Raw genomic sequence first — 23,086 nt, forward strand, 5'->3', positions numbered from 1 at the left:
TAATAATCGTGGTGAAAAACAATTGCAGTAAAATCTGGTGATTGATCTTTGCTTGATGCTCAATCCCAGTAAAAACAATAACAGTGACTGACAATCATAGCACAATGAGCTAGTGATTAATCCTTTGCTAATGTTCAATCAAATTTAAAAATGTAACGAATGATTAAATATACTCCTTACAATGTCAGAATAAACGAAAATAGTGGGTGAATATGTGCAATGCTTAACAACTTATAAGTTCCAACAATTTATATGCCAAAGTCAATGTGTTTGATCCTCCTCACGATCCTATGTGTGCAAGATTTTCGGTAAGCCCTGGGTCCCTTTGCTCACAAGCGTTCGGTCCCTCAGCCCTTTCAAGCGTTTGTACCCTCTGCTTGCTACCTCGCGGTCCCTCTGCCGAAAAAATTATATATAGTGTAGATTGCTACAAATAAGTGTAGATATCAAAATCAAACTTACCAGCCAACGCGTTTCGGTCAAGTAGTGACCTTTCTCAAGACTGGTTTTAACGGTTGGACAGGGAGTTTAAATACCCTGTCAGAATTTGGCTTTTTCGTCAGACTGGAAGTTGGCCTTTTCGTCAAACCGGAAATGTTTTTTTAAAACTTTCGCGTGTAATCTATTTTTTCTGTTTCATGATATCATATGATCCCAACTTTGGGGGCTTATACAGTCCTACTGCTATTAGCATTAGGGAAAATGTATTAAAAATCCTTATTCTGATGGCTTTTTCATAGTCCGATTTTTATCCGTTCTGATTGGTTATTCTGATTGCTTTTAACTTTTATGTGATTGGTTAGCCATGGGAGGTGTGTAACAAATACCTTTCCTTATTGGATATCTAGCGTTGTGTGTGTCCTTATATTTCCGTATACTTGGCCCTTATTCTAACTCCGTTATAATTCTTTCAAAACATCGCTGCTGGGAAAAAAAACTGACATCATTCACTAACCGTGTGTCCTTATATTTCCATATACTTGGCCCTTATTCTAACTCCGTTATAGTTCTTTCAAAACATCGCTGCAGGGGAAAAACTGACATCATTCACTAACCATGGGTGCATTCCCTCACGTTCACTCCATGTCCCATCCTGCTACACCATTGATGATATTCTAATTTTCCGATAATGTACTTTTTCTTTAAGTATTTAAAATATTCTATAACTTTTGGGAAAGAAATATATACTCTTTATTTCCGTAAAGAAATAAATAAGTTTACTTTTATTTTCCTATATTCCATATAGTTTACAGCTATTAACCATTCTGGATCATAATAGGTCAATTTGTCGTTGTCAGCAATATATTATATTTGCCAATTTTTAAATTTTTTAATTATGTGAATTTTTAAATGTCAGAGCTTGACCTCTGTATATTTATTGATTACTGAGGGCTTGTTGAATTTTTCAATATGGAGACACTATAAATTAGTTTTTTTATTATTGAGAATGTGATGTATGGGATTTTGTAATAAAGTAGATATTCCTATAGTCCACTATTAATGCTGTTAGCGCTCTGATGATTTCGTATTGGTCTTTAATTTCCAACTAGTGGAAGGGAGGTTTTTTTTCTAAAGGGTTTCTTTGTAGTGTTAATGTTATTTGGCTACTCATCTAGGTGTCATAATTTATCTATGTCCATTATACCTTTCTTGAAGAATTTTTTGGAGCTTAAAGAATAACATTTTTCTTTTTCTTTTTAGCTTATCCTATTGATAACACAAATACCAAATGACACCTAGAAAGGTATAATGGACATAGATAAATTATGACACCTAGATGAGTAGCCAAATAACATTAACACTACAAAGAAACCCTTTAGATGGAAATTGGAAACACATAAAAAAGTGATTTGTAAAGAAAGCCATATCTAAGATACTCTAAGAATAACATAAGGGATTTCCAAATAAACGAAAACCTAAAGGGTCATATAAACCAATTTTCCCATTTCTCCTGATTTTTATAGATGTTGATATATGGACTGTATTAAGTCCACTTAAAGCATGAAAATGTATTACCATATATGAACCCATTGTTCATATAGGGTAACATATGAAAAACTGTTAGAGCAAGTGTTAACCGGAGGAACCCTTCCAAAAAACCTCCCTTCCACTAGTTGGAAATTAAAGACCAATACGAAATCATCAGAGCGCTAACAGCATTAATAGTGGACTATAGGAATATCTACTTTATTACAAAATCCCATACATCACATTCTGAATAATTAAAAAACAAATTTATAGTGTCTCCATATTGAAAACTTCAACAAGCTCTCAGTAATCAATAAATATACAGAGGTCAAGCTCTGACATTTAAAAATTCACATAATTAAAAAATTTAGAAATTGGCAAATATAATATATTGCTGACAACGACAAATTGACCTATTATGATCCAGAATGGTTAATAGTTGTAAACTATATGGAATATAGGAAAATAAAAGTAAACTTATTTATTTCTTTACGGAAATAAAGAGTATATATTTCTTTCCCAAAAGTTATAGAATATTTTAAATACTTAAAGAAAAAGTACATTATCGGAAAATTAGAATATCATCAATGGTGTAGCAGGATGGGACATGGAGTGAACGTGAGGGAATGCACCCATGGTTAGTGAATGATGTCAGTTTTTCCCCTGCAGCGATGTTTTGAAAGAACTATAACGGAGTTAGAATAAGGGCCAAGTATATGGAAATATAAGGACACACGGTTAGTGAATGATGTCAGTTTTTTTCCCAGCAGCGATGTTTTGAAAGAATTATAACGGAGTTAGAATAAGGGCCAAGTATACGGAAATATAAGGACACACACAACGCTAGATATCCAATAAGGAAAGGTATTTGTTACACACCTCCCATGGCTAACCAATCACATAAAAGTTAAAAGCAATCAGAATAACCAATCAGAACGGATAAAAATCGGACTATGAAAAAGCCATCAGAATAAGGATTTTTAATACATTTTCCCTAATGCTAATAGCAGTAGGACTGTATAAGCCCCCAAAGTTGGGATCATATGATATCATGAAACAGAAAAAATAGATTACACGCGAAAGTTTTAAAAAAACATTTCCGGTTTGACGAAAAGGCCAACTTCCGGTCTGACGAAAAAGCCAAATTCTGACAGGGTATTTAAACTCCCTGTCCAACCGTTAAAACCAGTCTTGAGAAAGGTCACTACTTGACCGAAACGCGTTGGCTGGTAAGTTTGATTTTGATATCTACACTTATTTGTAGCAATCTACACTATATATAATTTTTTCGGCAGAGGGACCGCGAGGTAGCAAGCAGAGGGTACAAATGCTTGAAAGGGCTGAGGGACCAAACGCTTGTGAGCAAAGGGACCCAGGGCTTACCGAAAATCTTGCACACATAGGATCGTGAGGAGGATCAAACACATTGACTTTGGCATATAAATTGTTGGAACTTATAAGTTGTTAAGCATTGCACATATTCACCCACTATTTTCATTTATTCTGACATTGTAAGGAGTATATTTAATCATTCGTTACATTTTTAAATTTGATTGAACATTAGCAAAGGATTAATCACTAGCTCATTGTGCTATGATTGTCAGTCACTGTTATTGTTTTTACTGGGATTGAGCATCAAGCAAAGATCAATCACCAGATTTTACTGCAATTGTTTTTCACCACGATTATTATACTGCAAGTGTTTTTCCACTGTGATTATTTTATTTTTTTTTCACCAAATTTTTTTTCACCAACTTATTTTTTTATATATTTTTTTTTCACCATACAACATGTTTTATTAAGCTTTTGAAAAACAGTTTGTGTATCACGTTTTAGGAGGCAGTTTGTGTATCACGTTTTAGGAGGCATTTTGCACCAACACTACCCGACAGTGTATGTATATATATTTTATTAATAGGTTGTAAGCAGACTTTTTCAATTTGTTCTGTGTAGGATCCTTCACCAAGGGGATTTTATCTAGCTAACCTTGATTGCCAATGTGAGCCTGTACATCGTTTTTAATAAATCCAATCTGACCTGAACAGGTTATCCCATCCAGTAGTTAAAAAAAGGGGGTTAAGACCAAACCACCTAAAACAAGCCTCATATTGATTTTAGTATTGCTCCAGTGTATGGTTGAAATAAGCTTAAGACTGTTAACATGGATCCATGAGGGAAATTAAAATTGTAATATTATTTTAATTTTATCCAATTTTATTTGTTTTAACATCCTGAATACCCAAAGGATTGTGATTTTATAATAAATTTTCTACATGCTAATTTTAGCATCCAATGTTGTATAAATACAATATTGGGTTTTAATGTGATTGTTCTAAATGTATTGTCAGACACACAGACATTGAAGTATAAGTAACTGATCATTACTGTACCGTTTGTGTTGTAATAAACACATTTTGAAATCTACCTGGATATTTGTTTTTAGTATATTGGGGACCCTGCCTTCTATAGTTGGCGCTCTGATAATTCTTTCAATCTTGATATTTTCCTGTTGACCACTAGGGGTCAACCCATCTGAGCTAAGGGTCTTTTTCCAGCAGGCGCTTGTTGAATTGATTTATGAAACATAGAATTTGACGGTAGATAAAAACTAAGGCCCATCAAGTCTACCCATCTTACATGTTACTTTTTCCGTAGGATAGCCTTATGCATGTGCCAGGCTTTTTTAAATTGCTTTACAGTCTTTGTCACCTAATTGGAAGTTTGTTCCATGAATCCACCACCCTTTCTGTAAAAAAATGCTTCCTCACACTCCTGAATCTGCTACCCTCTAACTTAAGATTGTAACCCCTTGTTTTGGTACTTGTTTTTTTGTGGAAAATGCTTTCAGCTTCCACTTTATTAAGTCCCTTCATATATTTGAAGGTTTTTTATCATGTCTCCTCTTTCCCTTCTCTCCTCTAAGCCATACATATTTAGGTCCAAGAGTAATTTTGGTACATGTTATATTTTAGACCGTGTACCATTTTACTAGCCCTCCTTTGGACAGTTTTTAGTTTATATCTTTCTCAAGATATGGTCTCCAGAACTGTACACAGTATTCCATATATGGCCTAACTAATTATCTTAAAATGGCATAAGAACCTTGCTATTTCTGCTACTAATGCCATTCCGAATGCAACCAAGTATTCGACTGGCCTTACTGGCTGCACTGCTGCATTGTGTAACACATTTTAAATAATCTGAAATAATTATTCCCAAGTCCCATTCCTCTTTAGTTACAGTCAGTAATGTACCATTGAGACTATAATTGGCCTTAGGGTTTTTGGATTCTATATGCATAATTTTGCTCTTGGTAATATTACATTTCAGATCCCATTTAAAAAACATCTAGTTTTTTAATATCACTGTTTATTTGATCAACCCCTCCTGGGACATCAACTCTGTTACAAGTTTTTATATCATCAGCAAACAAGCAAACCTTCCCCTGAAGCCCACCTCCAATATCAATTATGAACATATTAAACAAAACAGGCACAAGAACTGACCCTTGGGGAACACCACTAGTAACAGACCTCTCATTTGAATGTACTCTATTAATTGAAACCCTCTGCCTTCTATCCTTAAGCCAGCATTCTACCCACTTAACAATGTTAGCATCTACTGCAAGGCAATACATGTTGTGTTGTGTGGGACATTATCAAATGCTTTGCTAAAGTCTAGATATGCAACATTTAGGGCTCCTCCCTGGTCTATTAATTTAGTTACATGGTCAAAGAAACCAATTAGATTAGTCTGACATGATCTCCCAGCAGTGAAACCATGCTGTCCTTTGTCTGAAGTTGTTTGTCTGAAGGTAAGACACAAGTCTTTCCTTTAAAAGATTTTCCATTAATTTCCCAGAAATTGAGGTCAAACTGACTGGCCTATAGTTAGCAGAATCTTTCCTACTACCCTTTTTATGAAGAGGGACTACAGTGGCAATTTTCTAGTCTTTTGGAACAACTCCTGTTAACAGTGACTGATTAAATAAATTAGCTAATGGAGTAGCTATAACGGATCAAAGTTCTCTTAGAACCCTTGGATGAATATTATCTGGACCAACAGACTTATTTACTTTTATTTTTTATAATGGCCTTGAAACCTTGTAAACAGAAAAGTACTACTCATAATTTAAAGTAACATCCCTTAATATAATCTCACTATCTTTACCATCTGTTGTAAAGACTGAACAAAAGTAATAATTTAGACAATTTGCTATGTGTCTATCTCCTTCCTCTACTCTTATCATTAGTCCTGAATCTTACTATCACTTCGTTAGTTTATCTTTTTTTCACTGATATCTAAAGAAGGTTTTGTCACCTTTTTTACAGATTGTGCTATTTTATCTTCTGCATCGGCTCAAGCTGAGGGTAAAGGTGATGGACTGGCCAAGCATGTCTCCAGACCTAGACCCTATTGAACATCTGTGGGGAATCCTCAAACGGAAGGTGAGGGAGTGCAAGGTCTCTAACATCCACCAGCTCCGTGATGTCGTTATGGAGGAGTGGAAAAGGACTCCAGTGGCAACCTGTGAAGCTATGGTGAACTCCATGCCCAAGAAGGTTAAGGCAGTACTGGAAAATAATGGTGGCCACACAAAATATTGCCACTTTGGGGCCAATTTGGACATTTTCACTTAGGGGTGTACTCACTTTTGTTGCCAACGGTTTAGACATTAATTGTTGTGTGTTGAATTATTTTGAGGGGACAACAAATGTACACTGTTATACAGGCTGTACACTCACTACTTTACATTGTAGCAAAGTGTAATTTCTTCAGTGTTGTCATATAAATATACGAATATATAATAAAATATTTACAAAAATGTAACTTTTGTGAGATACTGTACTTTATAACATTTAAACCTCTAAATTTCTGTCTGTTTCTAAATCCCTAAAGACAGCCCCATGATCACATGCTTTTGTATTTGCTTTTCACAACAGGGGAGTGCTAGTTCATGTGAGCCATATAGATAACATTGTGCTGACACCCGTGGATTCTAACAACACAGCACTAATTGGCTTAAATGAAAGTCAATTGATAATAAATTTAAAGTCATGTGATCAGGGGGCCGTCACAAGATGCTTAGAAACAAGGTAATCACAGAGTTGGTTTTCCTTTTCATTTACAAACAAGTCTAATACAGTGCTTAGTTGCATCTGCATTTTTAAAAATATTCCCACTGTTCTTGTACTCCTGTTATCTGTGCCATCCGTTTTAGAGATTCATTTAGGTATTTGCCCATGTAAGAAAAAACTGAATTTATGCTTACCTGATAAATTACTTTCTCTTGTGGTGTATCCAGTCCACGGGTTCATCCTTTACTTGTGGGATATTCTCCTTCCTAACAGGAAGTGGCAAAGAGAGCACACAGCAGAGCTGTCCATATAGCTCCCCCTGTAGCTCCACCCCCAGTCATTCGACCGGAGGTTAGGAAGAAAAAGGAGAAACCATAGGGTGCAGTGGTGACTGTAGTTTAAACCAAAAATCTACCTGACTGATAGCCAGGGCGGGCCGTGGACTGGATACACCACAAGAGAAAGTAATTTATCAGATAAGCATAAATTCTGTTTTCTCTTGTAAGGTGTATCCAGTCCACGGGTTCATCCTTTACTTGTGGGATACCAATACCAAAGCTTTAGGACACGGATGAAGGGAGGGAACAAGACAGGTACCTTAAATGGAAGGCACCACTGCTTGTAAAACCTTTCTCCCAAAAATAGCCTCCGAAGAAGCAAAAGTATAGAATTTGTAAAACTTGGAAAAAGTATGCAGCGAAGACCAAGTCGCTGCCTTACAAATCTGTTCAACAGAAGCCTCATGTTTAAAAGCCCATGTGGAAGCCACTGCTCTGGTAGAATGAGCAGTAATTGTTTCAGGAGGCTGCTGGCCAGCAGTCTCATAGGCCAAACGGATGATGCTTTTCAGCCAAAAGGAAAGAGAGGTAGCAGTCGCCTTCTGACCTCTCCTCTTACCAGAAAAGATAACAAACAAAGAAGTTGTTTGTCTGAAATCCTTAGTTGCTGGTAAATAGAACTTTAAAGCACGAACTACATCAAGATTGTGTAACAGACGTTCCTTCTTCGGCGAAGGATTAGGACACAGAGAAGGAACAACAATTTCCTGGTTAATATTCTTATTAGACACAACCTTAGGAAGAAAACCTGGTTTGGTACGCAAAACTACCTTATCTGCATGGAACACCAGGTAAGGTGAATCACACTGTAAAGCAGATAACTCTGAAACTCTTCGAGCAGAAGAGATAGCTACCAAAAACAAAACTTTGCAAGATAACAGTTTAATATCTATGGAATGTAAAGGTTCAAACGGAACCCCTTGCAGAACTGAAAGAACCAAATTCAAACTCCATGCGGAGCCACAGGTCTATAAACAGGCTTGATTCTGACTAAAGCCTGACTAAACGCTTGAACGTCTGGTACCTCTGCCAGACGTTTGTGTAAAAGAATAGACAAAGCAGATATCTGTCCCTTTAAGGAACTAGCTGATAATCCTTTCTCCAATCCTTCTTGGAGAAATGACAAAATCCTGGGAATCCTAACCTTACTCCATGAGTAACCCTTGGATTCGCACCAAAAAAGATATTTTCGCCAAATCTTATGATAGATTTTCCTGGTGACAGGCTTCCTAGCCTGAATCAGGGTATCAATAACCGACTCAGAGAAACCACACTTTGATAGAATTAGGCGTTCAATCTCCAAGCAGTCAGACGCAGAGAAATTAGATTTGGATGTTTGAAAGGACCCTGAATTAGAAGGTCCTGCCTCATTGGCAGTGTCCATGGTGGCACAGATGACATGTCCACTAGGTCTGCATACCAAGTCCTGCGTGGCCACGCAGGCGCTATTAGAATCACCGAAGCCCTCACCTGCTTGATTCTGGTAACCAGACGAGGAAGGAGAGGAAACGGTGGAAAAACATAGGCCAGATTGAAGGACCAAGGCGCTGCTAGAGCATCTATCAGCACCGCCTGGGGATCCCGGGACCTGGACCCGTAAAGAGGAAGCTTGGAGTTCTGACAGGACGTCATCAGATCCAATTCTGTAGTGCCCCATAGCTGAGTCAGCTGGGCAAATACCTCCGGGTGGAGTTCCCAATACCCCGGGTGAAAAGTCTGACGACTTAGAAAATCCGCCTCCCAGTTGTCTACTCCTGGGATGTGAATTGCTGAGAGGTGGCAAGAGTGATCCTCCGCCCACCTGATTATTTTGGTTACTTCCATCATCGCTAAGGAACTCCTTGTTCCCCCTTGATGATTGACATAAGCTACAGTCGTGATGTTGTCCGACTGAAATCTGATGAATTTGGCCGCAGCTAGCTGAGGCCATGCCTGAAGCGCGTTGAATATCGCTCTCAGTTCCAGAATGTTTATCGGGAGAAGAGTTTCTTCCCGAGACCATAAGCCCTGAGCTTTGAGGGAGTCCCAGACTGCACCCCAGCCCAACAGACTGGCGTCGGTCGTTACGATGATCCACTCTGGTCTGCGGAAACACAGTCAGAAATATTTTCATTTCTACCGAGTCTATTAGTGTTCCTAGGAAGGGAACTATTGTGAGGGGTGAGAGAGAACTCTTTTTTGATGTTCACCTTCCACCCGTGAGACCTCAGAAAGGCCACTACAATTTCCGTGTGAGACTTGGCTCTTTGGAAAGTCGACGCCTGAATTAAGATGTCGTCTAGATCAGGCGCCACTGCTATGCCCCGTGGTCTTAGAACCGCCAGGAGGGACCGTAGCACCTTTGTGAAAATTCTGGGAGCAGTGGCCAACCCGAAAGGAAGAGCCACAAACTGATAATGCTTGTCCAGAAAGGCGAACCTGAGAAACTGGTGATGATCTTTGTGGATAGGAATGTGCAGATATGCATCCTTTAGATCCACGGTAGTCATATATTGACCCTCCTGGATCATTGGTAAGATTGTCCGAATGGTCTCCATCTTGAATGATGGGACTCTGAGGAATTTGTTTAGAATTTTGAGATCCAGGATTGGTCTGAAAGTTCCTTCTTTTTTGGGAACCACAAACAGGTTTGAGTAAAAACCCAGTCCTTGTTCCACGATTGGAACTGGCTGGATCACTCCCATAGTATGTAGGTCTTCTACACAGCGTAAGAACGCCTCTTTCTTTGTCTGGTCTGAAGACAGATGAGAAATGTGGAACCTTCCCCTTGGAGGGGAGTCCTTGAATTCTAGAAGATATCCCTGGGATACAATTTCTAAGGCCCAAGGATCGTGTACGTCTCTTGCCCAGGCCTGAGCGAAGAGAGAGAGTCTGCCCCCCACTAGATCCGGTCCCGGATCGGGGGCTACCCCTTCATGCTGTCTTGGAAGCAGCTGCAGGCTTCTTAGCCTGTTTACAATTGTTCCAGCCCTGGTAAGGTTTCCAGGCTGCTTTGGGTTGTGAAGTGTTACCCTCTTGCTTTGTAGCAGGGGAGGACGAAGCGAGACCGCTCCTGAAATTCCGAAAGGAACGAAAATTATTTTGTTTGTTCTTAGTCTTAAAGGACTTGTCCTGAGGGAGAGCATGGCCTTTTCCCCCAGTGATTTCTGAGATAATCTCCTACAATTAAGGCCCGAAAAGGGTCTTTCCTTTGAAAGGGATGTTCAATAGTTTGGATTTTGACGACACATCGGCCGATCAGGACTTTAGCCATAGCGCCCTGCGCGCCAAAATGTCGAAAACTGAATTCTTTGCCGCTAACTTAGCCAGTTGGAAAGCGGCATCAATGATAAAAGAATTAGCCAGCTTAAGAGCCTTAATTCTGTCCATAATGTCCTCATATGAGGTCTCCGTCTGGAGCGCATCTTCCAGCGCCTTGAACAAGAAAGCAGCTGCAGTAGTTACAGGAACAATGCACGCTATAGGTTGGAGAAGAAAACCTTGATGAACAAAAATTTTCTTAAGTAAACCCTCTAATTTTTTATCCATAGGGTCTTTAAAAGCACAACTGTCCTCAATTGGTATAGTTGTGCGTTTAGCAAGTGAAGAAACAGCCCCCTCCACCTTAGGGACCGTCTGCCACGAGTCCCACGTGGTGTCAGATATGGGGAACATTTTCTTAAAAACAGGAGGGGGAACAAACGGAATACCTGGTCTATCCCACTCCCTAGTAACTATATCCGCAATCCTCTTAGGGACCGGGAACACATCAGTGTAAACAGGAACTTCTAGGTACTTGTCCATTTTACACAATTTCTCTGGAACCACCAAAGGGTCGCAGTCATCCAGAGTAACTAATACCTCCCTGAGCAGTAAGCGGAGGTGTTCTAGTTTAAATTTAAATGCCAACGTATCTGAGTCTGTCTGAGGAGTAACCTTTCCCGAATCGGAAATTTCTCCCTCAGACAGCACATCCCTTGCCCCCATTTCAGAGCGTTGTGAGTGTAAATCGGATACGGCTACCAGAGCGTCAGAATGCTCATAATCTGTTCTTAAAACAGAGCAATCACGCTTTGCAGGTAACACGGGCAGTTTAGATAAAAATGCTGAGAGGGTATTATCCATAACTGCCGCCAAGTCTTGTAAGGTAAAAGAGTTAGACGTGCTAGAGGTGCTAGGCGTCGCTTGAGCGGGCGTAACTGGTTGTGACACTTGGGGAGATGTTAACGGGCTAACCTCATTACCTTCTGTCTGAGAATCATCTTGGGGCACATTTTTAAGTGCAACAATATGTTCTTTAAAGTGTATAGACATATCAGTACAAGTGGGACACATTTTAAGAGGGGGTTCCACCATGGCTTCTAAACACATTGAACAAGGATTTTCCTTGGTGACAGACATGTTTAACAGACTAGTAGTAAGACAAACAGGCTTAGAAATCACTTTAATCAAGTAAAAACACACTTTGCAAAAAACGTTACTGTGCCTTTAAGAGATAAAAAAGGCACACAATTTTCCAAAACAGTGAAAAATGCAGCAAACTTTTTGAAATTTTCACAGTATGTACCTAAAGCATTGGTAAGATTGCACAACTAGCAAGAAAAACGATTAACCCCTTAGTGCCCAAACCGGATCAATAGCAAGCTAACAACCGGTTAAAAACGACGTCAGCACCCTGCCACAGCTCTGCTGTGGCCCTACCTGCCCTTAGGGACCAGATTTGTGGGGGAAAAGCTTCTTATAGGCCCTCAAACTGCAGCAGGACCCTCCATGTGAAACAGCCTGAAGATCTAGTCAATCTAACTACGCATCTGAGGCGCAAAATTAGGCCCCTCCCACCTTACTCCGGTGCTGTGAGGCCTAAAGAAACACTCCTAAGAGTTATAATATTAGCCATGTGGCTAATAACCCAAAGGGACCTTCAAAGTGACTCAAAAACGAGATTTATTAGTAAAAACCGTTTGCCATAAAAAAGTGTCAACTTGCCATAAAATAGTGTCAACCAGCATAAATTAGTCCTGTTATGTAAGCTTGTAATTCCATACTTAGTCTCTGAATAAAGCTTACCCTTCCCTCATGGGGATCTCATCAGTCCTCTTCTAGCATTATCACAGTCTTGTCTAGAAATAAATGACTGAACATACCTTATTGCAGTCAAACCTGCAAACCGTTCCCCCCAACTGAAGTTTTTTTTTTTTTTTTTAATTAATTTTTATTTGGTTTTAGAATAAGAGGTAACATTTGGGGACACGCAGGACCCCTGATCTAACATACACAAACAAAAGGATCGGACACGCAGGTCCGGTTGCAATAGCTGTTCAAACATTGATATATCGTAGATAAATTGCAGGGAAAAGTAACACTTGGGGACACACAGGACCCCTGTTAAAACATACACAAACAAAAGGATCGGACACGCAGGTCCAATTGCAATAGCTGTTCAAACATTGATATATCATAAGTAAATTGCAGGGATATGTGGTGAAAATAATTCACCAAGGTGGAACCCTAGTGTGGGCTCTAGAAATAAGGGGGGGGGTAGTCTGCCAACGTCTTGAAGTGTAGGTAACAAAAAATTCCAGGGACAAGTAAGATGTACATTGTATCTAGTACACTCTGTACCTAACTCTCAATGTGCCTAGCACCCACTGCACCTAGTCTTCATTACACCTAGCACACACCATACCCAACACGCATTGTACCCAGCACACGCTGTACTTAACACAAGCCATACCCAGCACACACAATTCCCAGCACACAATATACCTAGCACACACTGTACTTAACACATATTGTACCTAACACGCACTGTACTCAGCACACACTGTAACCAGCACACACTGAACCCGGCACTCATTGTACCCAGCATGCACCATACCTAACACTCATTGCACCTAGCACTCAATGTAACTAACATATGCTGTATCTAGCACACGCTATGCTTAGCACACATTGTACCTAGCACACATTGTACCTAGCACACATTGTACCTAGCACACACTATACCTAGCACACACTATACCTAGCACACACTATACCTAGCACACACTGTACCTAGCACACACTGTACCTAGCACACACTGTACCTAGCACACACTGTACCTAGCACACACTGTACCTAGCACACACGGTACCTAGCACACACGGTACCTAGCACACACGGTACCTAGCACACATGGCACCTAGCACACATGGCACCTAGCACACATGGTACCTAGCACACATGATACCTAGAACCCATTGTACCTAGCTCACACCGTACCTAGCACACGCCGTACCCGGCATCCACCTTGCCTAGCACGCGCAGTACCTAGCACACAGTGAACCTAGCACACATAGTACCCAGTACCTAGCACACGCTGTACCTAGCACACATTGTACCTAGCACCCATCGTACCTAGCACCCATCGTACCTAGCACACATAGTACCTAGCACACGCCGTACCCGGCACCCACCTTGCCTAGCACACGCAGTACCTAGCACACATTGTACCTAACGCACGCATGCATCCAGTACACGCTGTACCTAGCACACATTGTACCTAGCACACATTGCACCTAGCACACGCCGTACCCGGCACCCCCCTTGCCTAGCACACGCAGTACCCAGCACACATTGAACCTAGCACACATTGTACCTAACGCACGCTGCATCCAGAACACATTGTACCTAGCACACATTGTACCTAGCACACATTGTACCTAGCACACATTGTACCTAGCACACATAGTACCTATCACACGTAGTACCTATCACACGTAGTACCTAGCTCACATTGTACCTAGCACACGCCGTACCCGGCACCCCCCTTGCCTAGCACACGCAGTACCTAGCACACATTGAACCTAGCACACATTGTACCTAACGCACGTTGTATCCAGTACTCGCTGTACCTAGCACACATCATACCTGGCACCCATTGTACTTAGCACATGCAGTACCTAGCACACATAGTACTCAGTGCTCATAGTACCTAGCTCACACTGTACCTAGCACACGCCGTACCCGGCACCCCCCCTGCCTAGCACATGCAGTACCTAGCACACATTGTATCTAACACACGCAGTGCCCAACACATACTGCACACACAGTACCCAACACACACAGTACCCAGCACACGTAGTGCCCAGCACACACAATGCCCAGCACACATTGTACCTAGTACACACAATGCCCAGCACACACTACACACGTAGTGCCCAGCACACACTGTACCTAGCACCCACCATACCTAGCTCACACCGTACCTAGCACACGCCAAACCCGGCGCCCGCCTTGCCTAGCACACGCAGCACCTAGCACACAGTGAACCTAGCACAGCACAGACAGCACCCAGCACAGGCAGCACCCAGCACCCAGCACAGGCAGCACCCAGCACACTCAGCACCCAGCACACTCAGCACCCAGCCCACACAGTACCCAGCACACACAGCACCAAGCACAAACAATGCCCAGCATACGCAGTACCAAACAGAAAGGACTATGACCTCAGCCGCGGAGCATACACGATTGTCAGTACATAAAATTCTACCCATATATCAACATGGCAAACAGAACACCTAGAAAACAATTGGTATAATTAGAGCTCTCTTGTTCAGAGACCTTCTCTAAGCTTGAGTACAGCTGTTGCTGAGCACAATAATCTGTGAAGCCAAATTTAGAGTCACCTGTAAGTTGTTAGGGCAATGGGGAAAATTGACCATGAAGAGAAAAAATACCTACCACTATACAAAGAACCAACTTCATGGGAGTTAACCAAAGATTTAGTGGTATGAAGACCCAAGGAGACATGTAGATAGCAATAGGTAGGAATTAGAGGCATTTATCATATCTCTAGACACATTACTAAAATAGGGCTAATGTGATAACTATATGAGAACAATATGTTAGGACAAGGATCAGTCTGATATTAACACAGTCCCAAGGCCAGAGATCTGTCTATATCACCCCTGGAATTTATGGAGGGATCGATAAAAGCACAATACAGAAGGGACCCTTAGAAAAAATCCCATACCATTGGTCAGACACTCATTAAGCATTGCAGATATGTCCCTGTAAGAACATTCACATGTGAATAGGCTGATATGTGTCAGAGGTATATCACTAACATGTGTTAAAAGCAGCTGTTTCTCAAGGACCTTCAGTAGACTCTGCATAGTATGCCATGTATCCTCCATGATTCCTGCTCAATCATCTCCCCTCAACACCCAGGGGAGATTTTGTGGCGATGTATGGTGTCTTAAAGCCTTAGGACATGAGCTATGCGGCAGGGGCTCTTGTGTATGTCAAGGGAAAGATCTGTTAAAGTCCTCAAAACCTGATTACATGTGTCCGGTCCCTTACTCTTCTGAAAGCTTGTAGAGCGGGATTCAGAGAGCTATCTCTAAGTTAATATGCCCGATGTAGAGCCAGTAGTCAGGATTAGACGCCACTGCGTAGCGCTTCTGCAGCTTGTTGTATTAACTAATGCTGGCTGCCAGCCTAGGGTGTGTAGTAAGGGGCAATGGCTCTGATCCCCAGAAATAGCGGTTACCTGTTGTCACGCTGGTTCCAATATTTCCGTTACTGGATGCCGGTAATGTACAATCTGCCCTTCAGAAACTCCTGCAGGGTTGTTTACTGTATGTGCCTAGGCGCACAGTTGTTGCAGGCAGGCCGTGTAGCTAGTTTAGGAACCGCAATATAAGCGGACAACAAAAAAAAACCAAAGACCAGACCCCTCAGAGGTAGCAGGGACCGTTCAGGCTGTTGTTGTAGAAGTCAACAATATTTTATCCCCTTTGCACAGTTCACTGCGCTCGGTGTATGCCCACATGTGTAGATCAAGGGAAATTGAGCGCCGCACAGAAATGTCTCCCAACTCAGCTCCAGTTCCTCTATGGCCCCCTTCCTCATCTTTAGTGCTGATCACAGGTTAACCGCCCGATGTACCAATACACACCCCACATGTCTCTGTGAGTCCGCCACCTCCACTGAGCCCCCTGGGTTCCACGCTCCGTGACTGGACCCATTAGCCCTCTCATTCAGGTGTTCATGGTTCCACTCAATGCTGATAGACCGTTAGGTGTGCCAGCAGTGTGTGCCAGTGCCAAATTGACGATGACCCATCTAATTTGAAGGACAATTTTGGCCTCATGCACAGAGTTACGCGGCCATCTTGGCCCCTGACAGTTCCCCATCATTTAGTTTTGTAGGCTTTAAGATCATAGCTCCTTCTCAAGATTAGTGTCACAAATAATGCACCAGATGACCTAGGAGCCTTCTAAGGGTCAAAAGACAGTAGTACTCCATGAGTTATTTTTACCAGCAACCATAAAATTCTAGCGTGCTTGCTATATGTTCCTGGAGCTCTAACAAAACACGTCCATTTTCCCCAACTGAAGTTTTGTTGTACTCCTCAGTCCTGTGTGGGAACAGCAGTGGATTTTAGTTACAACATGCTAAAATCATCTTCCTCTCTGCAGAAATCTTCATCTCTTTTCTGCTGGAGAGTAAAAAGTACACACCGGTACCATTTAAAATAACAAACTTTTGCTTGTAGCAACAAAAACTACAAATCTAACACCACATCTCTTTACCATCCCGAGAGGGACCCTATTGCTTAGAGCCGGCAAAGAGAATGACTAGGGGGTGGAGCTAGAGGGGGAGCTATATGGAGAGCTCTGCTGTGTGCTCTCTTTGCCACTTCCTGTTAGGAAGGAGAATATCCCACAAGTAAAGGATGAACCCGTGGACTGGATACACCTTACAAGAGAAATCAGTTTTTCTAAAGTATAACATTTTTGTTTTACTACGGTTGCACAGTACCTTTGCCTGAATATTAAACCTTACGGATTGATGATCATTAGATGTTTGTTTGTAAGTACTAAATCTAATATAGTTTCTTTACGTGGTGGCTCTTTTACTAGTTGTTCAAGAGATTCCCCTTGGAAAGATTCCAGAATATACTTACTTTTAGTTGATTTAGCAACGGGTACTTCCCAGTCTACATCAAGCATTTTAAAGTCTCCCACTACTATAAAATTGCCCTTCATTGTAATTTTGGCTATTTCATCAATTAATATTTTATCTGATGCTTCATCATGTAATGGAAGCCTATATACTACTCCTATTATAAACACTTATTTCCCTTCAGTTTCTATAGCTATCCAAACATTTTCTACATTGCCATTGATTTCTGCAATTTCAGTTACTTTAATATTTTCTTTCAGGTACAGAGCAAAATTTAACCAGGCATGACTGTTTCCCAGTTGTGAGAGTCATTGTACCATGTCTCTGTTATAGCTACCAAATCCAACTTATCTTGAATCATTATTGCAGTAAATTCAGGTAATTTATTTACTACGTTTGCCAATAAAAACATAGGGGCCTATCTATCAAGCTCCGAATGGAGCTTGATACCCCGTGTTTCTGGCGAGCCTGCAGGCTCGCCAGAAACAGCAGTTATGAAGCAGCGGTCTAAAGACCGCTGCTCCATAACCTGTCTTCCTGCTCTGAGCAGGCGGACAGACATCGCCGCAATTCAACCCGATCGAGTTGATTGACAGCTCCCTGCTGGTGGCCTATTGGCCGCGAGTCAGCAGGGGGCGGCGTTGCACCAGCAGCTCTTGTGAGCTGCTGGTGCAATCATAAATGCGGAAAGCGTATTGCTCTCCACATTTAGCAAGGTCTTGCGGACCTGATCCGCAGTGTCGGATCAGGTCCGCAAGACCTTTGATAAATAGAGGACATAAGCTCCAAGCAAAAACCAAAAAAAAAAGTGATTGCTCTCAAAACCTGAATAATATCAGCCAAGTGAACACACTAAAGTTTGCCTGAACATTTCAGTAGCCCCAAAATAGAACTACAAGGCTCTGACAACAACCAAAACAAGAGGAAAACTCTCCAAAGAATTCTAAAAATAGAACATAAAGAAGAAATAAACAAATTCCCCAAAACCCCTTGTACATTTATAACCTCTCATCAATTAGTTTTTTGCTGTTGTGGAGCATATGTGCTACTCCTAACCAGTCATTTTATAATTTTAACATAACAAAACCAAGGATAAGTTGCAAACACAATTTTAAAAAACACTAATGGTTAAATGATAAAAACTCAAAATGCTTAAAATGATTTAGCTTACCCGCTTTGTTTTCTCAAGAAGTCCCACTGCTGGTTTTTCTTTATCATTTTCTACAGAACAGATTTCATTACCATTCTGTGGTTCTGTTTAAGAAGAACATTTGTTTTTAGAACAGGTACTTAAAGGGACATGAAACACCATTTTTTTCTTTCATGATTTAGAAAGATCATACCATTTTAAACAACTTTCTAATTTACTTCTATTATCTAATTTGCTTCATTCTCTTGATATCCTTTACTGAAAAGCATATCTAGATAGAACCCGTAGCTGCTGGTTGGTGGCTACACAGAGATGCCTTTTGTGATTGGCTCACCCATATGCATTGATATTTTTTCAACAAAGAAAATCTAAAGAATGAAGCAAATTAGATAATAGAAGTAAATTAGGATGTTGTTTAAAATTGTACTCTCTATCTGAATCATGAAAGAAACATTTTGGATTTAATGTCCCTTTAATCAAGAGCAATGAAGAACAATAAATACATTTATAAAATGAATATTGGAAGAAATGTGTTTGCTGTTAAAGGGGCAGTAAACCTTAAAAATAATGTTATATAATTCTGCACATAGTGCAGAATTATATAACATTATTTAGGTGATATAGCCATAAACGCCTTTTTTACAGTTTAATTAGCTAAAATACGGCGCTTTTACAGACCCGCTCTCTGCTCTCTGCTTAGCGGGTCTGTAATATTCAGTCAGCGCATCGGGCCAGCTGTATAGTCACAGCCCGGCCCGACCGCGCCATAAGACTAAGTGCAGCTCGCTCCTGTGACAGGAGCGAGCTGCACTTAGTGCTATGGCGCGATCGGGCCGGGCTGTGACTATACAGCTGGCCCGATGCGCTGACTGAATATTACAGACCCGCTAAGCAGAGAGCGGGTCTGTAAAAGCGCCGTATTTTAGCTAATTAAACTGTAAAAAAGGCGTTTATGGCTATATCACCTAAATAATGTTATATAATTCTGCACTATGTGCAGAATTATATAACATTATTTTTAAGGTTTACTGTCCCTTTAATTATGCATTTAATTGTACATTTATTTCTAAGTATAAATTTACTTTTCTCTCACTCTTCTAAAACCTTACACTAAAACCACCCATTATAAAGGGTCTAAAAAAAGTGCAGTTTGTAAGACCTTCCTAACAAATGCTACTTATGACTAAACAAACACACTGAACAGATACATTTGTAAAAGTAGATACAGAAAGAGAAGCACTCTCCCAGTAGCAAAAAACAGCACAATAGTTTGTTCTATGGTGATTTACCATCTGGGAACAGCCTCTTTTAGCCCAACAGTGCTTTTCACAGAGAATAACGTCCCTGTAATATATTAGACTGTTTCCGCCTAACAAGGACAGACCAGCCCCGGAATAAAAGGCAATCCTTGCCTAATGTGTTTAGAGGGATATGGTTGCACCTCTCTCCGACGAGGCCCAAAGAAGGTTGAATCGTTTATCTGGGGTTTGCGGTGTTCCTTGTTCAGAGGAGAATTGCCTGGTGTTTTAGGCTGGACTGACCTCGTTAGGCAAGATCAGACTGATATACTATACTGATATAAAGTTCTCCTCTGTAAAAAAGTACAATTGGGTTAAAAGAGGCTTCTCCCAAGTGGTAACTCGCCATAGAACAAGCTACTGAGCTGCTGTCCACTCCTAGTAGAGCGCCTTATTTTCTGGATGTAAAAGTTTGTAAACGTGTCTTTTCTATATTTATGAAGAAGCTATAACTGCAATGGAATTAGCCAACAAACTGAAAGGTGTGGACATCTTCCTCAACTCATGCACCATGAGGATCACAAAGTGAATACAATTTTCTAGAGCCACTTTAAAATTAATATTTTTATGCAGCAAAATAAAGAACATATTTCTGATTTTCCTTTAAGCTTCCAGAAAAAAACATAAATTATGCTTAACTGATAATTTCATTTTCTTCGGAAAGAAAGAGTCCACAGCTGCATTCAATACTTTTGGGAAATACAGAACCTGGCCACCAGGATGAGGCAAAGACACCCCAGCCAAAGGCTTAAATACCTCCCCTACTTCCCTCATCCCCCAGTCATTCTGCCGAGGGAACAAGGAACAGTAGGAGAAATATCAGGGTGAAAAAGGTGCCAGAAGAACAAAAAATTACAGCCGCCTTATAGATAAAAACACGGACGGGAGCTGTGGACTCTTCCCTTCAAAATTAAATTATCAGGTAAGCATAATTTATGTTTTTCTTCTTAAAAGGGAAGAGTCCACAGCTGCATTCATTACTTTTGGGAAAACAAACCCAAGCTAGAGGACACTGAATGCAAACAGGTGGGTACAAAAGGCGGCCCCTTCGAAAGGCCCCACAGCCTGATTACTTGACACCTGAAAAAGTATAGACGACACGGGTGAAAACCCGAAGCCCAGTTAACTGCACATTAGTTACACTGTCGGCAAAGCCGAACTAAACCACTCAGTCCCAGAGACCGTCAAGCCCAAACAACCTCTGAGGAGTCAACCCCGCGGATCACGACTCCCATGAAGGTACCCGGCCAAGACAAGGACTGCTATCTGCCCCCAAAGAGGAGAACAGAATCTCATGAAAATCCAAAGGATCATTCCACTTTGCAGAACATAGAACAACCCAAGGTTGTCGTACAATAGCAACGTCCAGGGAGATGAACTCCCTAGAACACAAGGACTGAAGAAAAAAAGAGATCCATACACAGGGAAACATGTCCCAAAAAGGACTTGAGAAACACCCTCATATCCCTGTCCCTGTACCATACCCAAAGGTACTCCAGGAAAATCATGAGTTCCCCGTTGCCTCATAATAAATCTAGATCTGCAAGGTAGACAGCAGAAATAGGATAACTATCCCAGCAGTTAGTAAAGAGTTCACTAAAAAGAACACCAACCGCTGAACAGGAACTCCCAATGACCAGTTTGCAGGTAGAAAGCTGACTAACCGTTGCTAAACCCAAACACCGAAGGCGTTTCAAAGCTTGCTAACACCCAGTCAAAGTGCAATTAGCTGTAGCTGGTTACACCCTCAAAGTGCAATAGCTGTAGCTGGATTCAACTGCAAACCTTCCAAGGGCTCACAGCCCTCCGAATATCGGCTCCAAGGAACGTTCCCTCCCAGCCTCGAATGCCAGTGGGAAAAGAGGACGACATCCAAGACCTCCCACAAAGGCCAGAACTGACTCTAAAAAAAACGGTCAACCTGCATAGAGTAACCGACCCCCAATCCTCCCTCTAGGATAATGGTCCTAGCCCAAAGGCTAGTCAAGACCAAAGACAAGAGTCCCAGACTTCCGGAAGAGAAAGGAAGTGTCAATGTAGGAACAAAGCCCCCGGTTAGACCACTGACCATTACTACAAACGGTATGCTACCATGAGTGAGGATAGACATTGTGCTCGGGTGCGAAACCCCCTACCACGGCTGTCTTCTCAAAAACAAGGAACACTTCCCAAGGGAAGAAGATCCTTAGACCCTCAGCATCCATATATTAGAATCCAACATATAGCAGGAGCCCCATAAGGATCAAACCCTCAGCCTCCCGCTGCAGGAACGGAAGAATCAGTCACTACATCGCAACTCCCCTTCCAAGATTCTGAAACGCAAGAAGGGAAAACCCTTACAAGGCAAGACACCAAGGACCCACGGGTCGCTCCAAATACTAAGCTAACTGCGAACCCTACCCGCGCTCTAGAAAAGGAAGGATGAAGCAACGGAAAACCACCCTACCATAGAGGCGAGACCCCTCGGCCATATCACCAACCAAGGTGAAGATACCTGGAGTCTACTGGAACAGTGTAAATGCACCAGAAGACCAGTAGGGGGCTGTCAGAGGGACCTAAAGCTTAAGCCACAGGTAGGGATCTCTCACAGAGCCCCAGCCTCTACGGAGAGAGGCCCACGGGACCAAAAACATCTAGAGTGAGAACGAATCGTCCACACCCATCCAAGGAGAGACACGGACCCAAGTCAGGGTTCTCGAAAAACGAATCAAACGAAGATCCAACTTCCAGAGGAACCCTAAGCTGCCTCCTACAAGGAGGAACGCACCTCTAGTCAGAAGACTTAGTGATCTAGCAATAGTCTCAAACCCAAGAGTCGGAAGGACTTCCTTAACGGTCTAAGATTCAGCACCCAGGGCACTTGGATCATATAGAAATCTCGTAGGCAAACGATAATACGTGCTACACACACAGGCAAGGTAGCAACCAACACCCAAAGGTGAATCAGAACCCTGTACCCTGCTCGCCATCCCAGAGAATAGTACTTAAGACACCGCCCACGAAGCCGCTAACAGAGCATTGAGGATAAATGGTCAACTACCTGACCCCAGAAAGGCTGCCCTTCATAACCGACCTCGCCTCTTCACTGACAAGACCCAAGGCTAGAGTTGCAACGAGGACGGAAAGACACCCGAATGTCGAGACCATGGTCAGACCAAGGGTAATGGAAGAGACAACAGCCAGAGATCCTTGAAGAATCTATCTTCGAAAAATTTTCTTTAAGCAGGCAAAAGCTGGATCTTCGCAGCCCGGAGTCCATAGAATAGGCCAAGTGACATTCAAAATCCAACAGGATTAATCAGCACCACGAGGGTAACATGAAC

At 41.7% G+C, this 23,086-nt stretch overlaps 1 protein-coding gene across 2 annotated transcripts in view; it reads right to left on the reverse strand.

The window, feature by feature from the left end:
* RPGR (retinitis pigmentosa GTPase regulator) overlaps positions 1 to 23,086 on the reverse strand; it is a 295,048-nt gene that overhangs the window by 12,236 nt on the left and 259,726 nt on the right. For both annotated transcript variants that reach the window (XM_053706468.1, XM_053706467.1), the window contains exon 16: positions 18,487 to 18,569. In XM_053706468.1, coding sequence (XP_053562443.1) covers positions 18,487 to 18,569 — 83 coding nt within the window. The remainder of the gene's footprint in view (positions 1 to 18,486; positions 18,570 to 23,086) is intronic.

The sequence above is a fragment of the Bombina bombina genome, chromosome 3 (genome assembly GCF_027579735.1).
Source record: "Bombina bombina isolate aBomBom1 chromosome 3, aBomBom1.pri, whole genome shotgun sequence".
Classification (NCBI taxonomy): Eukaryota; Metazoa; Chordata; class Amphibia; order Anura; family Bombinatoridae; genus Bombina; species Bombina bombina.